This window comes from Watersipora subatra, chromosome 1 (assembly GCF_963576615.1).
Source record: "Watersipora subatra chromosome 1, tzWatSuba1.1, whole genome shotgun sequence".
In the NCBI taxonomy this organism is placed as follows: domain Eukaryota; kingdom Metazoa; phylum Bryozoa; class Gymnolaemata; order Cheilostomatida; family Watersiporidae; genus Watersipora; species Watersipora subatra.
Window position 1 is genome coordinate 66,569,337 of NC_088708.1, and position 17,702 is coordinate 66,587,038.

At 37.5% G+C, this 17,702-nt stretch overlaps 1 protein-coding gene across 1 annotated transcript in view; it reads left to right on the forward strand.

Annotated features, from left to right (window-relative positions):
* Nucleotides 1-17,702, forward strand: part of LOC137390617 (WD repeat and FYVE domain-containing protein 3-like) — a 63,956-nt gene that overhangs the window by 17,911 nt on the left and 28,343 nt on the right. The window contains 12 exon segments of the mRNA XM_068076945.1: nt 3,967-4,180; nt 5,015-5,232; nt 5,885-6,201; nt 8,237-8,452; nt 11,471-11,637; nt 12,011-12,248; nt 13,108-13,553; nt 13,648-13,800; nt 14,785-15,020; nt 15,721-15,809; nt 17,289-17,298; nt 17,509-17,687. Coding sequence (XP_067933046.1) covers nt 3,967-4,180; nt 5,015-5,232; nt 5,885-6,201; nt 8,237-8,452; nt 11,471-11,637; nt 12,011-12,248; nt 13,108-13,553; nt 13,648-13,800; nt 14,785-15,020; nt 15,721-15,809; nt 17,289-17,298; nt 17,509-17,687 — 2,483 coding nt within the window.

Below are 17,702 nucleotides of genomic sequence, written 5' to 3' on the forward strand. Positions count from 1 at the left end.
CACTGGTTCCTTGTCATAACTATGGTACTCTATTTAGCCATATGTAAGTCGTAGTCGTTTATACTTCTGTTGCAATATGAAGACATTACAATTTTGTCTGTTTAGTTCTTGCAAATAGGTAATTAGATTTGCTTGCGTTTTCTCCTCTCAAAATGAATGAGTTGTAAGTCTTCATATTATAAACCGCCTTTTTCCTTTGTTTGTTTACTGCACTTAACAGGCATACTTTCATTGCAGTCTCAAGAAAAGGTAAATAAGTTTAACTTCGCTCTCACCAACCTTTAAAATCTATATGCTAATTTGCTGACAGCGCTGCCGGTGCTGCTGGAGTGGTCTCTCCCTCAGAGACATGTCATTCGGCTGACACATGTGAACAAGCAGTCGCATACTTCAAACCATTCTTTGTATCTTTGTAAATATTTAGCTGCCTACTATTTGTTCATGTTCATCAGCCAAGTGCTCTTCATTCCCTGTGTCCGCAGCTGGTTGTTAACAATTATGCGTTTGGATATGAAAGCCGTTAATGCTTTGTTATCGTTTTTTCATCAGCAGCATGCTTTACTGTGTGACCACGCTGTCGTTAACATCGTTGTTAATCTGTGTGCCGTGACTTGCTACGTATTCCAGAGGTGATATGAATGACTTGTACCGGTACTTCCTCCCTGATTGGTTGTTCCGACACCAATATTCATGTTTTCTTGCCTAGCCTTGAAACTTGAGTTTATGAGATTTCCATGAAGATTCTTTTAAACATTGTGCTGAACACTTGGCAGTGCTCTCGACATCAAAACATGTATGAGCTGTGAAAAGATATCCTATGAATATGCCTAAACAACTTATGAACATAGTTGACATAGATTTGGTTAGTGAACAAAGCATATTAGTAGAGCAGGAACATAAACTTATCTTTCAGCCTTTTCCTTCGGAGGGTGGGCTACTCAAACAAAGATGTTTTATAGTCAGAAATTTATGCTGAATTCAATTATAATGTTTCTACACCTATGTGTTTGCACATTTCTGAGCTAGAGACCACTTTCGAAATGGGAGGGGGCAACTCCAAGTTTGGTTGGAAAACCTTATATATCAGACAAAGAAAACTATTTTATAATCTCAAAAATTAATAAATGTTTTTATTTGAGATTAAGTGAGTCAATTCTCAGCATTCCTTAACCCATGCCATGTTTCACTGTCTCGCTTAGTCTGTGAATGAAGCCCTAGTCAGAGTGACTAAACTTCAATATGAGACAGCCAAACAGTATTCAAACAGATGGTTAATATTAGAAGAAGAGAGCATTCAATGTGAAATTGCTCAAAGAGTGCTAAGCATTGAGAACTTCGATGAGAGTTCAGACTTGTTGTCATTATGCCTGTTATAAAAAGTATTGTAACAAACTCGTTATGGGAAGAGCTGAGAAAAGACATGAGAAGAGACAGAAAGAATGTGATACAGCAGAAGAGGTGAAATTAGATATTTATAACTTTACAAATTCATGATGATTACTCCATGATGATGGTACTTTGGTGGGAGAAAAAGAAAACATTTTCATTTTTGTCTGCATATTTTGTGAGCAGCAAAACTAACTCTTTGCAGTTTACATGACGTGTTATGGCCTACAATTTGGACATAAATTTATTGATAAATTACATGTATGATCCTTCCTTGGTTTTTTGCATATGACCACACAAACTACGCTAGATATGGCACGCTGTACTATGCAGAGATGACTAATTTGAAAGTATAGCGTAGCAAGGTGTATGAGGCTCTTATGAAGAAGGGGTATTTTACTTATCAATCACGACATGACTGTCCATTCAGCTCTATCGCTTGTGATCAATCTATTGAGCAAACAGTTAAAAGAGACTCAAAGTCTCATGTTGGAATCATAGGGTTTACCAAGAATCATCGGCCTCTCAATGCTGGACTCTATCTCACCCAGAATGAACAGTTGTACATACAGACATGAAGAAGATGCTAGTGCCTGGTGATTCGGATGCCGCAAGTTATGAGATGAGTGAAAAGGCTTGAAAGGCTGATGAGGAAATGAGGGAAGTCATGAAAGACTCATGTAACAGCAAGAATAAATCTGTTTGCGTTTCAAACCACCAAGCTATTACATATTACCAGTGGTGCAAAAGCCTCCATTGAAGTGAAACAGGATCTTGAAATGGCAAATGTGATAGGAGAGAAACAGCTTTCAGAATTGGTCCAGAAGAGATTAAGTACCCAAGAGATTGATTTCAATGCATCCATCAAGTCAAACAAGCTCAAAACCTTCACCACATTACTATCAGCTAAGAAAAAATCAGAAGAAAAAGTCCCAGAGTGTTCGCACAGACTGTTTGAGAATTTGTTAGTGATCAGCCAACAGCGTAACTTGGATTTGAGAAAAGTGTTATCATTCTCTTTTGGCAACATCAGCTGGTCCCTGGCTAACTCTGATGGCTCTATATTGAAGACTGCCAAGTCGGCTCTGATGGCTGCTTTGAGGAAGATGTCGATGATCAACTATCAATCTATGTTAAGCAGGATCAGCTACCAGTCTTTGATCTGTTGTGGTTGATGCTATGGCCGAAATTCAGACCCTAAAAGCTCCTCCAACTTTTGGCATGGTTGCAAGTCAGCTTTTGCAACGGATAGTTAGTATTACAAACGTATATCACACATTTCGTGTGGATTTTGTTTGTGACACATACCCTGATATCAGCATTAAAGGAGGTGAGAGAAGTCGTAGAAGTGTGAAAGGAAGGCAGAAGGTTGCTGTGTTTAGTCCGAACTAATTAGTGTCAAACAGGTCTGAATTTTTAGCAGATGGCTCAAACAAGACTGTTTTAGTGAAATTTTTAAAGGATACATGGAGGAAGTCAACTGTGAAGCAGATGGTAAAGAGACAAATTCCATCAATGAAGCACAGTGTAAGATCTTCTGCTCACTGTCTCGCACATCACAACCAAACCTACCACCCACACTAGATGAGTTAAATGTCCATATATCTAAGGCTGCATATCAGGCCGCGATATGGAGAAGAGCCAAGCAAATCATCATCAATGCCCCATCCCCCAGCAACATGGATGGTTTATGGAAGATGGAGAGCTTAAAGCTAGATAGATGACACAATAACCAGCACCTCCTGATGTGCTCGTGGACATGTTTTGTCGATGCAAAACTGGGTGTCAGTGTCGTCGCTGTCAGTGCTACAATACATATCTCTAGTGTACGGACATGTGCAGAAGCAGCTGCTGTGGCAATAGAAATAAAGAGGATGGAGATGAAAGTAGTGATGCCGAAGACTCAGATGACTGTGAATTAGAAGGTTAGTATTCGAGTGGTATTGTAACCAAAGGTGCACTTCATGTTTGATTAGAATACATATGTGTCACACTGTATAAAAGACTGACTAATTGCGATTTCACTTGCATAATAAAGTAAACGGTTCAACATAATAAGCATTAATGATGAATATATGTATATTAATATGTTATATATACATGGTCTGAGTCTTTAAAAATACTTTTCATTTTGTTTTGCAGATCTGTAATGATATACGAGTTGCGGAATAACAAGGACAAACTGTAAAGCTGCCACAATATCAACCAAACTGGGAATACATAATATTATATAATACACTTCTAATATTATAATATTTAAATAATAAATATTTGAATGTTATCAGAATTGATTCCAACTTAGGTTATTGCTAATTATTTAGTATTTATATGTCATTTTCATTATTACATTGTTGGTAGAAGCACATGAAACATTACAGACATTTATTTAATTAAAATAATATATTAATTATATTGCTCAAAAATGAACAATCTGAGAGGTGTAGAAACCAGATATTTGAAATCAGCTCAAAATTCTGATCTAGATGCCACTCTTATCACATAGCCCACCTCTAAAAGGAATAAATCACTTTTTTTGACAGCTTTTTGATGCCCTCCTGCTCTACTATATGTATTATCCAGTCGAGAGACAGAGGAAGGGAAACCACCGTACAGGCGAATGGCATCTCTCTATGTTACCTCTAGTGACAACCCCAGTCCTCACTTTTTAAGATCCAGTTGGAATGGTAATACTAGTGGTGGCGGGGGCTGTAAGGACAACCCATCTGAGCACACAATAGTTCACCCTGGGGCTCTGTCTGTCATGCTACGGCTGCTCCCTTCCCTTCCTGGAGATGTTGGAGATAAGGTAAGCATCTGCTCCGGTCTGCTATGCCAGACATCAAACATTTTTGAAAACTCTATTATTTTAATTAATTTTAGATTTTAATTATTTATTAACTCATAAATTAGTCATGCTGCGTTCAAATAGAAAACAACGAACAGACAAATCATCATTCAAGCTCTGAATGAAGATTTGGCTGTTCGTTGTTTTCTATTTGAACGCAGCATGAATAATTTATTAGTTTGTTGATGTTTGCGGTAGCATATCTGCTGGATAAGCATTCTTAAAAGCACCATCAGCCATTTACCATCATCAGTCATTTGGTTGTGCGGCGCCATACAACGTATGTCAAGGAATATGTCTGCATAGGAAGCATCAGGAAAGCAAGACCTATGCACACTCACAAGTGCGACGCCATTGGTCGCTACGGCTGTGGCCATGGCACAAAGATGGCTAATCGTATGAGTGTTTCGCTTTCGAGCAGCGATATTGAATCACAACAAAATGAGAGCGACACGGCTATTTCCATGAAAGCATTGTGGCGTCGTATTGGTGTTCCTTGATACGCTATCGCTGTATGAAAACTTGAAAAATGAGAACTAATTGTAGTTCTCTTTAGCAAGTAGATAATCAAAGCGAAACCAAAGTTATTAAAATTATTATATGTGAATCATGCTACTGAACAACACATTGAAATTTCAACTCCATCATTATGAATGGTGTTTTGACTGTTTTCTAATATTTTTTAGACCCCTAGAGGGTTTCTTACTTTAATTTTTTAGTATCTCATCATGGTTTACGATTAAAGTAGGAATCTGGAAATCATGACATGACAAACTGTTTTAGGAACTGAAGCTGGCCCTCCAATTACATATAGTTAAACTCCTGAATGACTTGCTCAGCTCTGAGCGCAATCTCCAGACAATGTGCAATGACGGCTTCGTAAGAGATCTCTTTTCCAACTGCTCACCAGCCTTGCTGGATGAGTCTCACTTCCTGCATTCTAGTGTACAGAATATGTTTGAGCTGATGGCTGCGCAATCTCTCAAACCCAATGACCTCAGGTACTCCCTAATCCTTATCAACCTCCAATCAATATTTGATCAGTGTAACTTCTTGACTTCTACAAAGCCAAGAATGCTAATTCTAGCCACCTATAAGGTCATTTGGTTATAGGTCTTTAGGTTATAGGTCATTAGGTTATAAGTCTCTAGGTTATAAGTCTTTAGGTTATAAGTCTTTAGGTTATAGGTCATTAGGGCATAGGTCATTAGGTTATAGGTCATTAGGTTATAGGTCATTAGGTTATAGGTCATTAGGTTATAGGTCATTAGGTTATAGGTCATTAGGTTATAGGTCATTAGGTTATAGGTCATTAGGTTATAGGTCATTAGGTTATAGGTCATTAGGTTATAGGTCATTAGGTTATAGGTCATTAGGTTATAGGTCATTATGTGATGTTTGTTTGTTCTTCCTCAATAACTTCAGTTATTTTAATTTAATCATGTCCTGTAATTTAGGATCTATGGTCGAATTTGTGTCATTTTCTTCAACCTGCAACTGATTGCTGCTGGTGGGTTCAGTTAACCATGCATGCATCTGAATATATATTTCCGACTGTTTTTTGATAAAGTGCAGTTTTTAACTATTTTTGTACTACATACCATCTATTCACATTGGAGTTCTCTAATAGCCTTCACATTCACACTTTTGCAGAGACTATTTGAGGCTAGGTGACCCCCTGTGTTGTAAGGCTTTGGACCAATTAGTAACGGATGGTGACCTCAACCAAGCAACATCTGGTGGTCCTATCCCAGTCAACAGAGTTCGTTGTATAGTCTCGATGACAACTCCAAGAGATGTCAACTTACATGGGGTGGCCATTACACCACCCTTTGTTGAGCTGGACATGAGCTATGAAGGCTTCGGGTGTTTATTCATCCCAAGCATAGCTCCTCAGGGCCCTCCGAATCCATCTGTTGTTGCCGCCACTGGCTCTACTGAAGTGACTATTGTTGGCGGCATAGGCTCAGGTGAGGTCTGCTCTTTACTTGCTTTACACAGAATGGTTTTGCAACGAGTTAAAAAAGGTCTTCTTGAGATTGGATCCGCTTCTGGCTAGATGCCTGTACATGTAGCTCACTGCGCCCTTTGTTTTACCTATTAATATTCTATGGAGATTCCATTTTGGCTATGTGATTGATATAGGTACAATAAAAATCTGGTAATACCTCGAGATTGAGTGTGTTGACATCTAACTGTTTTGTGATTTGCGAAACATGCTGTGATTCAAATGAATTTATACCTTAAAATTGTAAGCATTGTTTTTGGATACAAGCATAGCAGATGATGCTATGTATCTTACATAGTCTTCCAAATATTGTTACAGCAATTCGTGGAAATGATCAGAGACTTGCTCTTTGTTTATGGAGATAGTTACTTATGATTGGTTATCTCCTCACTGCAGAACGTCATTCATAACCGTTTTAGCTTTTGGAAGCTCCCTGGAAATTTCGATCTGTGTAAAGAGAACAATGGTGCTCTATTAGCTAGGTATTGAGAAGACATGGATTTTGTTTGATTGCCCCTGGGCGTGCCTTTGAAGAAAAATTTCTGACAGCTTTAGATTTTTCAAATATTGAGCCCCGTGAATGTAATTTTTACTTTGGGTTGTAGCGAAAAGGATACATTATTCAACAATGAAATTGTATAGAATATTATTAAAAGACTTTTTTGTTTAAAAACATGCTGATCAATGGTACTTGGGTGTAAATTCATAGAACACAGGCTTTAGTTGAAGTTTGACATACCAATTAGCATAAGCGCAATATGACACTCATTTCCTACAGAGATCATTGATGTACGAGCAGTGTATATATGTTATTTATAAAATAAATAACTCTCTGTTCAAAATTCACCAGTGATTAAAATTCCCACGAGGTTGCCAGCCGAGGTGGAATCAAAATCTCAGTGACACTTTAGAGAATACTAAGTATTAAAAACTCAGTTTGTGTTAGTTTTGGTTTTAGCCCTAAATTTTCATGCATGACTCTGAGGGTAACGTCAGCAGCCTCACCACGATTGTTGCCAGTTATACCAGCACTCCTCTTGCAACTGTGCTCTCTCCACGTGGGGTATACCCAGATGTATCTGCATGCCTAAAGCTGCCATAGCTGGTAACTTATAGTAGTACAACCTTTCTCCAGTCCCTCCTTGTTGGCTGCTCAGCTAGGCGACAATGAGTTCCTATTTTAGTAAACCAGTACCTCCCAGTCCTTAGATCTCCCAGTCTACGTTCCCAGTCCTCAGACCTTCCGATCTACAGACCTCCCAGTCCACAGACCTCCCAGTCCACAGACCTCCCAGTCTACAGACCTCCCAGTTTACAGACCTCCCAGTCTACAGACCTTCCAGTCTACAGACCTTCCAGTCTTTGGACCTCCCAGTCTTTGGACCTCCCAGTCCTTGAACCTCCCAGTTTACAGATGGGCACTAGATTAATGAAGGCAGTTTAAGAAAATTTGTCTATTGGAACTATACGAGTTTGCTTTAATGTGGGGATTTACCTTGGGGTGTGATTACTTGAGATACAAGCTGAGCCACAAAGTAAAGTGCCAATTACTAATGTAAAAGAATGGAGCGAATCAGCTCATTAGCAAAAAAGACTGCTGGTGGCATACATAGAACACCTATCAAAAATCCATGATTCTCATGCCTCTTGCCTGTGTATAAACGGAGGTTCACTGGTTTACTTGTGAGCCTCTCTGGTTTTTATGTACTTTGCGGAGCTTGTAGTCAGAGACCAGAACTGGTGTAACTTTAACTGGTTTACTTGTGAGCCTCTCTGGTTTTTATGTACTTTGCGGAGCTTGTAGTCAGAGACCAGAACTTTAACTTTAGTGTGTAAAGGCTTGTTTCAAGGTCAAAAGAGGAGTAATCTAAAAAGCTGTCTGGAAGTTAAAGGATCCGCAGACGATTGCATTCTTTATCTCTATGTATTCTTTTTTGTAAAGGAATAGTTTACTTTACATTTTTTATTAAACAGAGAGTGATTCGATTTCCTTGTAGGTGAACGAGTGTTTCCTCCATCGGCTGGCCTTAGTTATTCCACATGGATTTGCATTGACAAGTATACCATAGAGAACCCTCATCCTCTTTATCTCTTACAAATTGTCAGGAAACTTACTGACCAATCAGATTGTCTTATTTGCATGAGCATCCAATTGGATTGCAGAGATAAGGCCATCATCATATCAACACAGGAGCGGTTGATGTCTCCTACAGGTAAGATATTTAAATGAGCAGTATAGTGTGTTGGAGCAGGAAAGTAACAGACTTGTTGAGATGTTCTCAGGATTTTGGTTGTTTTGACTTTTTTGCACACAAGCCCCAGAATGCATTGCTGCACCAACTTACTGTAATATTCATCAGAGTTTCTAACATACAAGAACTTTTGTCTTATTCCTATAGTTCAGTTTCCGTGTATCCACTTTGTAACCATAAGCAAAACTGTAGAATAGGTTATACTTTGATATGAAATATGGACATTTGTGATGTACAGTTCGCTTTGTGTCTGTTTAGTTATATCATTAGTCACACTCAGCTGCCTACAGCCATCATATATAACATTTGCAACTAGTGGCCACATCAGTTGATTGAAGGTTGCTGTCCAAATATTGTGCATGTACTTCACAAGCATGATGTATAGTCTATGAAATATAATTCATCATAATTATATTCAACCCCTGCTACGTATTGTTTTGTTAGATATATATATAAATATATATTTTGTTCATATTATAAAAAGCTGTTTGTTTATAGCTATTGATGCCATTCAATGACTCCATATAATTTTTGGAGTTGACCTATACATGAATAATGTTTTTGGACATGTTGCTGCCGAGTCGATTAGAATGTGAATATGAAAAGAAAACCCTGTTATTATAGATAAAGTTTACACATAGTGGTATGAAGTCTTAACAAACACTCCTAATAATGCTGCTTCATCATATCAATATTGAGGTTACTTCACAGAATTACCAGTATCAAATATCATTGAAAATATGCTATATATTATCACTAAAAGTTTACAATGGCACTTTCAATCATAACCTGGCAGCCGCCATTGTTGTGCTGTACTGCCACTGGCCAGTTATAAATTTAACAAGTAATATATTTAGAAAATTGCTAAGCGAAATTTTGAAACAAAATTCCGAATAAACCTTGCTCTAAAAATAATCACTTTTATTTGTATAGTATCCGCAGAGTAGCAAACAGGTGATTGAAAACGGACAACGCTTTACACTCGTTTGAGCGTTCATTCATTGCACAAATAATATCGTAAGCGAGTCAACCCAAGGCTCGTTTAAAACACTCTGAAGAACTCTATTAATTGTATCAAATAAAAAACCTTAAATTTTGAAAGTAATGTTTTTATTCCAGATAGCAAAAATCGATTCAGATTCAATATAACTCCAGAATATTCTAAAATAATGGGATCGACTTATTAATACATGAGTAATTCCTATATTAATTTAATTTTTGTCTTTAAAATACCTATCGACTTATATATACGGTATCTGCAATGTCCACATCAAATGTTAAGATATATCTTTTCTGTCAACTACAATCAATGTATATATTATATATCTCAGTGTTTGTCGTTAGACTGTTTGTTGGTCTGTCGTTCATGTGTCTAGTTACTGCGATAAAGTTTTAGGAACCAATAGTCTGGTTTCCACTGGATTTAAACTCAGAATATCCAGGTCTGCAGACAGGCGTGCCAAACCACTAGGCACACAGCTACATTGCTATACAATGGAATAATTGTGCGCATCATACTTATTACATCTGCCAATATTGGATGCCGATTGGTTAAAATGCCTACTTTTCATGTTTGAACCAATTTACTAAAAGAAAAATTTTATTTAAAAAAAATGCCATCCCAGACTTCTCTAAAATGCTATAAATATATGTAGATATAGCATAAACTCAATTAAACTTATAGCACACACAGAAATAAACTAACACTTTCATTTAAAAGTTACTCGGTAAATAAATATTGGCTTTCTGTGCAAAAACTTATTTATTACTTGTGCAACGCTAGGCATTCACTTAGTAGGTATATGTAAACCACTTATCATAGCAGTAATCATTAAAGTCATTCGACTTTGCGATTCATCACTAGTGTAAACATGTTGCTATATTTCCTGTTTTGACTGCATTTAAGAAAAATATTTGTAGCTTCTGGTTTGAACTAAACATATATAGATGCTACACATTTATGTATATATTCACATGCTTCAGAATAATCCATCAGTGTGCGTGTGTATGTGTGGGCATGTCTTTACGTGTTAACGCATGTATGTTTGACGCTTCATGAGACACATGAGGCTTTTTGTCACAGATTAAACTACCATACTATCATTAATCGTTTCGGCTTCATCAATATTTGCTAGTTTAAAGGTTGACTTGCAACAAAATTCACATTACAGTTATTTGATATCAAAAGATTCACCATGTCTTACTCTGCTGTGTTGTAGGTGCAAAATATATGGAAAGGTGATTACAAGCTCTTGAAAGCTAAAAAACAAACATAAAATCGCAGCCATCACGAGACCGCCGTAGTTTGGATTCCCTTTCCAAAACGGCTCAAATGTGATGTAGTTGTGAGAGATGGTTTCTGTTTACACTTTCATGCAATCTTATTCGTCGAAATATTTTCGCAAATATACTTCATACATTCAATAAAACCATGTCTATTGTTCTTACGCGTCTGTTTTATCGTCATCGTAATGCTGTCACTTTTAGCACTGATATCTTATAACTTAACGTAAAAATTCATTAAACATTTTAACCTTACCTCAAAGGAGTACATATCATTGTCTGATAATCATGCCGAGCCTGTTGAATAAGATTGCATGAAAGTGTAAACAGAAACCATCTCTCACAACTACATCACATTTGAGCCGTTTTGGAAAGGGAATCCAAACTACGGCGGTCTCGTGGAGCTGCGATTTTATGTTCTTTTTTTATCTTTTAAGAGCTTGTAATCACCTTTCCACATATTTGGCACCTACAACACAACAGAGTAAGACATGGTGAATTTTTTCGTACGAAATAACTGTAATGTGAATTTTGTTGCAAGTCAACCTTTAAAATTATATTTTAGGGGATCCATAATTTAGTGAAAAGAAGCTTTCATTTTTTTTCACTAAATCTGGCTGCGCCTGTGAGGCTACCCTTGGGATGGGCTTTGTTCGTTCATCAAGCTACCAATATGCTGCCTTTTTGGATTTTTAGCTGACAGAATAATGCCAGTGTCGGACAGCAGAGCGAGAATCTGGTGCCCACAACTTGTGGCTGAGGAGTCCTGGCAGCATATTACCATTGTCTTCACTCGGTCTGGAATTCTGAAGAACTCCAGTGTAGCCTTGTATCTCAATGGAACTCACATATCTACTCACAAGGTTGTTACATGGCTGTTCAGTAATTGTTGGTGCTTGAGCTAAGACACTAAAAATGTTTTTCATGTTTGCTGAAAGCTGATATACTCTGCTGCAGTTACTGTTAGCTGTGAATGAAATGTCAGGAACTCACATTTATCTGATGTTTAGCAATCTTTTTGAAGGTTTTATGCATGGAGTTTTAAACCCAAATAGACTAGGCTCTTAGGAAATTGCACGCGTACCTAGTATGTGTAGTATTTGTGCAAATACCCTTTCTTTACCCTATACATAAGAACTGGTTCAGCTGTTGAGGATAGGGAAAACCTTGTAGAGATGTTTTTCATGTGCTAGTCAGGTAACCATTTGTACTCACATGTCTCATCTTGTATTACAGCTTCATTATATTTCACCAAACATCGGCACTACCGCGGGAACAGCCCAGAGTGCCACATCAATATTCGCGTACATAGGCACCCCCGCGCAGATGCGCCGCCCTCCATCAGTCCTGCTTTGGAAGCAAGGCCCATGCATGCTCATAGAGGAAGCACTTTCAGCATCTGTCATAGAGAAGATCTACTCCCTCGGTCCTAATTATGTCGGTTGTCTGCAGGCTGTCCCTCAAAACACTCAAGGTACTCTTCTTGCTTAGTCTTGTTGAAGGAAGTTACAGGTATTACCTGTGTCATTGCTATTTTAGGAGTTTAGTTCCCAACAATGATATCTCCAAACCTCACTGCCGTTTTCTACATGACTTAAAGCTTATCCTAGAAAACACTAAATTACTCTCAGTTATGACAAATATACCATAAAGTATTCCAATATCATCATATTGAACAAAAATACTGAAACAATCACATGTATTATGGCTATTTATTGCGAGGGGCCAGTTTACACAACAAAATGGCACCTTACGATGGTACCCTTTACAATAGCACCCTTCACGGGGGTGCCATCGTAAAGGGTGCTTTCGTAAAGGGTTCCATCATAAAAGGTTTTATTATAAAAGGTAAATTATAAAAGGTATCATAGAAATTATAATGCTAGCTTAGAAGAATTGATGTAGAGTCTTATTTTTTTAGAGAGGATCTGGTTGCTGCTCTTCATCTAATAGAATTTTGAAACTATACTATACAAAGAATTTTAACTCATTTATTGATGGTGCTAGGTAGCGGACTTTGGATGCTGTTGAAAGCATGCATCCAGCTTTAATTGTTTCATCTTGAAAGTTGAGATCTTGATACTCGCTATCCTTATACAGATGATCATTTGAAATGCCATTGCAATATCTAAAATGGCTTGTTCATCTTTGTGTATATGCCATTGTTAGTTAAAATTGGACCAATTAACTAGCTTGTAATGAATCCATCCAAAGACCATTTGTTTAGATGCGCTCACTGTTTTCATTTGTGCTGGTAGGAGAGTAATAACACTGTATTGATAGTTGTCTGATGCTTTATAGCTCTATTTAAAAGTGTCCGCAATGCTTTTCAGGTCTGTCAGACTATGAAACATCGGCCAAAACTGCTGAGGACAAGATGATGTTTGCCCTCCACGCTGATGCCTCATCCGTTATGACCGTCGCTAAGATACGCCGGGTCTATGATAAGTTTGATGGCAAGGCTGTAGCCTCAGAGCTTTCTACCGCTAGTCATGAAAGCAATACCCCGGTGCGGGTGCTTTTTAATTCTGCGTCACACCTTTCTGGAACTGCTCGAGCTTTTGGTGCTATACTCGTAGGGCACACCGGTGCACGAACATTTCATCCTCAGCCAGTAGCCAAAGTTCTCAATGATATCGGAGGCATGTCAATACTGTTAGGATTTGTGGCAATGGCGAACGATGTCGAAGGGCTGTATGCTGCCGTAAAAGCTCTTGTCTGTGTAATGAAGAGCACGAGCACGGCTTTGGAGGATATGCTCAGGATCAATGGCTATCAGGTAAAGCTCTTTGGCTCTATGATGGGATAACTCCAATTTTCTACCTTTGATTCAATGTGGCAATATCAAGTCATGTGGCCATTATTTCTTTTAGCTGCTGTCGATGCTTTACAAGAAGAAACAAACCTTACTCAACAGCCATATCTTGCATCTAACATTTTCTCTTATCGGCACTATCGACAGCAATAAGGAGATCACTATCATACCTCATCGTATGGCCTTTGAGGACCTTCTCTGTGACCTCGAGGTATCTTTGAACTTGACATTTCATTCTGTTTTTGTATTTAAAGGAAGTGTGACATGATAGTTCTACACACATTATACACTAATAGCTTTCCTTTTGTCATATACATGTATGTCAAAAGGAATTTATAGTTGTCCTTTGTGCTAAGGTACATTCACAATTTATCAATTATAGGTTTTACCTCATATACATATAAGTGGAGGTAACAAAAATGAATACTATGTTTTTCATATTGCAGATATCGCAGATAAAAGTTGTTTTTGTAATATTTAAATAAGTGTGATAAAAACAAAATGGAAAATTGTATACTGATACAGTTGGTAGACTTGGAAATATTTCAACGGCGCAATGCTATATCTGATAATGATAGACTGCTGTACAAGATAAACATGAAATCTTTCACAATACATAATCAAAGCAGAGAACTTTGTTCGACTTGTTCAATAGCTACACATCTACGATGATATCGTTAGCGTGATTAGTTTCTGTGGCTAATATTAAACTATTTTTAATGAGGTTCCACAAAATTCTTGAATATGAAAATAGACTTGGTAATCGACACCACACAATAGAGCGTAGTTTTTTAGTTAGCTGACTTTAGTCTGTTACCTAGCTATATTGGCATAGTCTGTGTTATCCATTGATATACCCTACTGCTCGTGTACCCAAGCCGAATGACTTACAAAGAATTTTAGAAGGTAACTATTGTTGATTAAAAGGTTTTTGCAAATTAAATAGACCTTGTCACCGTGAGACCTTCCTTAGATTCCAATGGTTACGTAATGCTGCAGAGCTGTTGCTCTTTCTTGTTACTGAAGGTAGCAAACCATCCGCTTTGATTTCTCCTACAGATAATGCCACCAGTCACTGTTCAACCCAATGTTTCTAAGAGAAGTTATGCCTTGTTATTCTAGTGCGTGAAACAGTTGTTTTGCATTATATCATTATTGCCATGCAGTTAGTTATGCGCTGTTCATTTTTGGTCAGGTGTGGCATGATGCCCCTTCCGATCTGCAGCGCTCCCTCTATGAGCATTTCTATGAACTGCTAACGGAGACCACAGGCTGTGAAATAAACAAGAGCATTATGAGAGAGGCCCGTCTTGTTAAGAAGATACTCTATGTGATGAAGGATAGTCAGTTGAGTCGTGCTACACTTGAAATACTCTGTCGGGTGCTCCGTATCCTCCTTCACAACAACAACGACAATAAGGATGTACTTAGGTGTGTTCCGTTGCTCGTTGTCATAGTCTCAGTGTTACTTCATATTATGGTAGTGTTTATATTGTGAAGGATGATGGTGACTGTTACCACTGCATCAGTTACACAAACAGTTAGTGTTCGGTTATCTTTTTATTTCTAGTTGCGTATTTTCAGGAAGGTTAAAGGACTCGGAGCGCCGTTTAAAAACTAGTTTTTGGTAATCTACACAAGTGGCCTAGATAGTGACCTAAATTGACAATCTTTACTATAATAAGAGCGGTGTTTGCTTGAATTCACTCTAAGTGCGATAGGAAAAAATTGCTCCGCACGGGAATTGATATCGGGTACTCTGGTTTACTAACCAGTGTGCTAGCCGCTACATCTCTTGGCCACCATGGCACTTTATTAATTATGTACATAGTGATTTTATGCTGCTGAAATGCCATGCTTGTCATCAGGGATGATGTAACAGTGGGATTTCATATGATAATAATTTTAGGTTTAATTCTGCATCCTCTTTTTTGGCACCTGCCACAACGTGCTTTTTCTCCAGTAGGAAGCCTCTTGTAAACCAAAAGGGTTTGCATTGACACCTAGTAGTGTATATGGATATGGAAGTCTCTCAGTATGTGCACATGATGACTTGACCTTTTGAACTTGTTCACTGTCACAATGATTTATATTTCAATGAACTGTTTATTATAAAATTCTTCCTTTACAGGTTTGGTCAATTCGTCGTATCTACTCTTCCGGAAATTTCGCTGACCGAAACTGACCAGGTTGAGGCTGAAGTGTACACATCTTCCTCAGGTTTGCTTTACTCTCATTTTGGCTTACAAAAAGTTGTTGTAGATAGAAAACAGCTTTAGGTACAACATAGTATTATATCTGTTGAACTCACCGACTAACTGATCAAGCATGCAGTGAATATGACTCTTTGTTCTCTTTGCCCACGAGTAATTATAATCTTTACTGTGGTCTCTCAGATTATGTTCCCTCTTGCATTAAAGTTAGTACTACATGTACATTATACATGTAGTTAGATTGTAAAAGTGGTATTATTTTTAATGTTCCACATTATCTTTATCTATAATATAGTATTTGAAGCTATATTGTAGCTTAACCTAGTTTCCATGACTTGATGATAATAAAAATATTCTATATTCTTGACTTTACCTTGATTAGATTTATTGCGTAATTATTGTGTCAGGTGTAGTTTGAATCTGTGTGGTAGGAATTTGACTTGATGGTAGTATCTCACTGTCAACTACTATTTTAAGTTTGTGTTTTATTTCTAACGACAGTCAAACCTTGACTTACAATGTTGGCTTTTTATGTTAGAGCTGTCAAATATATCTATAAGAATATATTGTGTCGTGTTTAATTTGTTCTACAGCTCCAAAATGGTGAAGATGAATACTTTACATAGTTACATATAAGATTAAAACTATGTAAGAAACTAAATGACTGAGGTAATAATAAATAAAATTAGTTTTTATTATTAGTTGGTTTTTACGTTGAAGATTGGAGAGTTCCTGTGTAACCTGTGCAATTCAGGAGATTCAAATTAAACTTACCGTAGCATAACTTGTTTATGGTTTTTGGTTTTCCTGTGTTCTTTGCATTCTACATTTAATTCTCTCAGCTAGTCTCTACTTTCACTAGTTTGATGTTTTCTTTGTCTCTTTTACATTTACACTTTTACATTCTTTCTCTCGATCACTACTAGACGGTTTTGGAGGTTTTTAAATAATTGATTCATAGATGTTCACTCATTTACATCCATTGTTTGCTTTTTAATTCTCAGAAAAGTATTGCTTCCTTTTTTCATCAATTTTTTCACTCGCACATGGCTTTTTGTGGTCCTGTAATTTTAACAGAAAAAAAGGTGTGAAGCTAAAAACGAAACATTCATAAAACTACACTAGTGAGGGAAACTATATATATATTCTACTACATATGTACATATTGGAAACTGTGATATTGTGAGAAGCTTTGAACTTTATATATTGGAAATTACTTCATACGCTGAGACAAATATTTGTCCAAAATTTACACAGCGTGTCAAAAAATTCATAGGTTGAGATCTAGGTATAGGTTGAGGTATGGGTTGAGGTAAGGGTTGAGGTCTCGGTATAGGTTGAGGTAAGGGTCTCGGTCTCGGTATAGGTTGAGGTAAGGGTCTCGGTCTCGGTATAGGTTGAGGTATGGGTATAGAGTTGAGGTCTAACTGTAGGTTGAAGTGGTTGTAAATCAAGGATTTGCTAGAGTTTTTTTACCGTAAAAAAGAAATTTCTCGGTCGCCGAATCGCGCTAACAGTACCATTAGGCTTCTGAAGTGAAATATGCGGCATTTTGTACCATTTATCAGCCATTGTGGGTAAGTTCAGGATATTATTTTTAAGACCGAAGTTTTTAGTTTTTGTGTACAGCTCGGAATTACCTTGAGTACCTTTCTATAGCTATTATAAAGGTTCAATTTCTTTATAGTGACAAGTTCGTCATCGAGCGCTGTCACGAGCAGCCACAATATCAGACTGCGAAACGCCTGTCTCAATATTCTCATGTCTATTCTCCATTCCTGCAGGGATGATGAAAAGCTAGACTCCTGGTAGGTCACAGACTCATGTCACACTTTAGTTGCACTCTGTTCTATCTTCTGTATGCTAATCGTATAAACTTGTAGTTGTGTCCTCTTTGCAT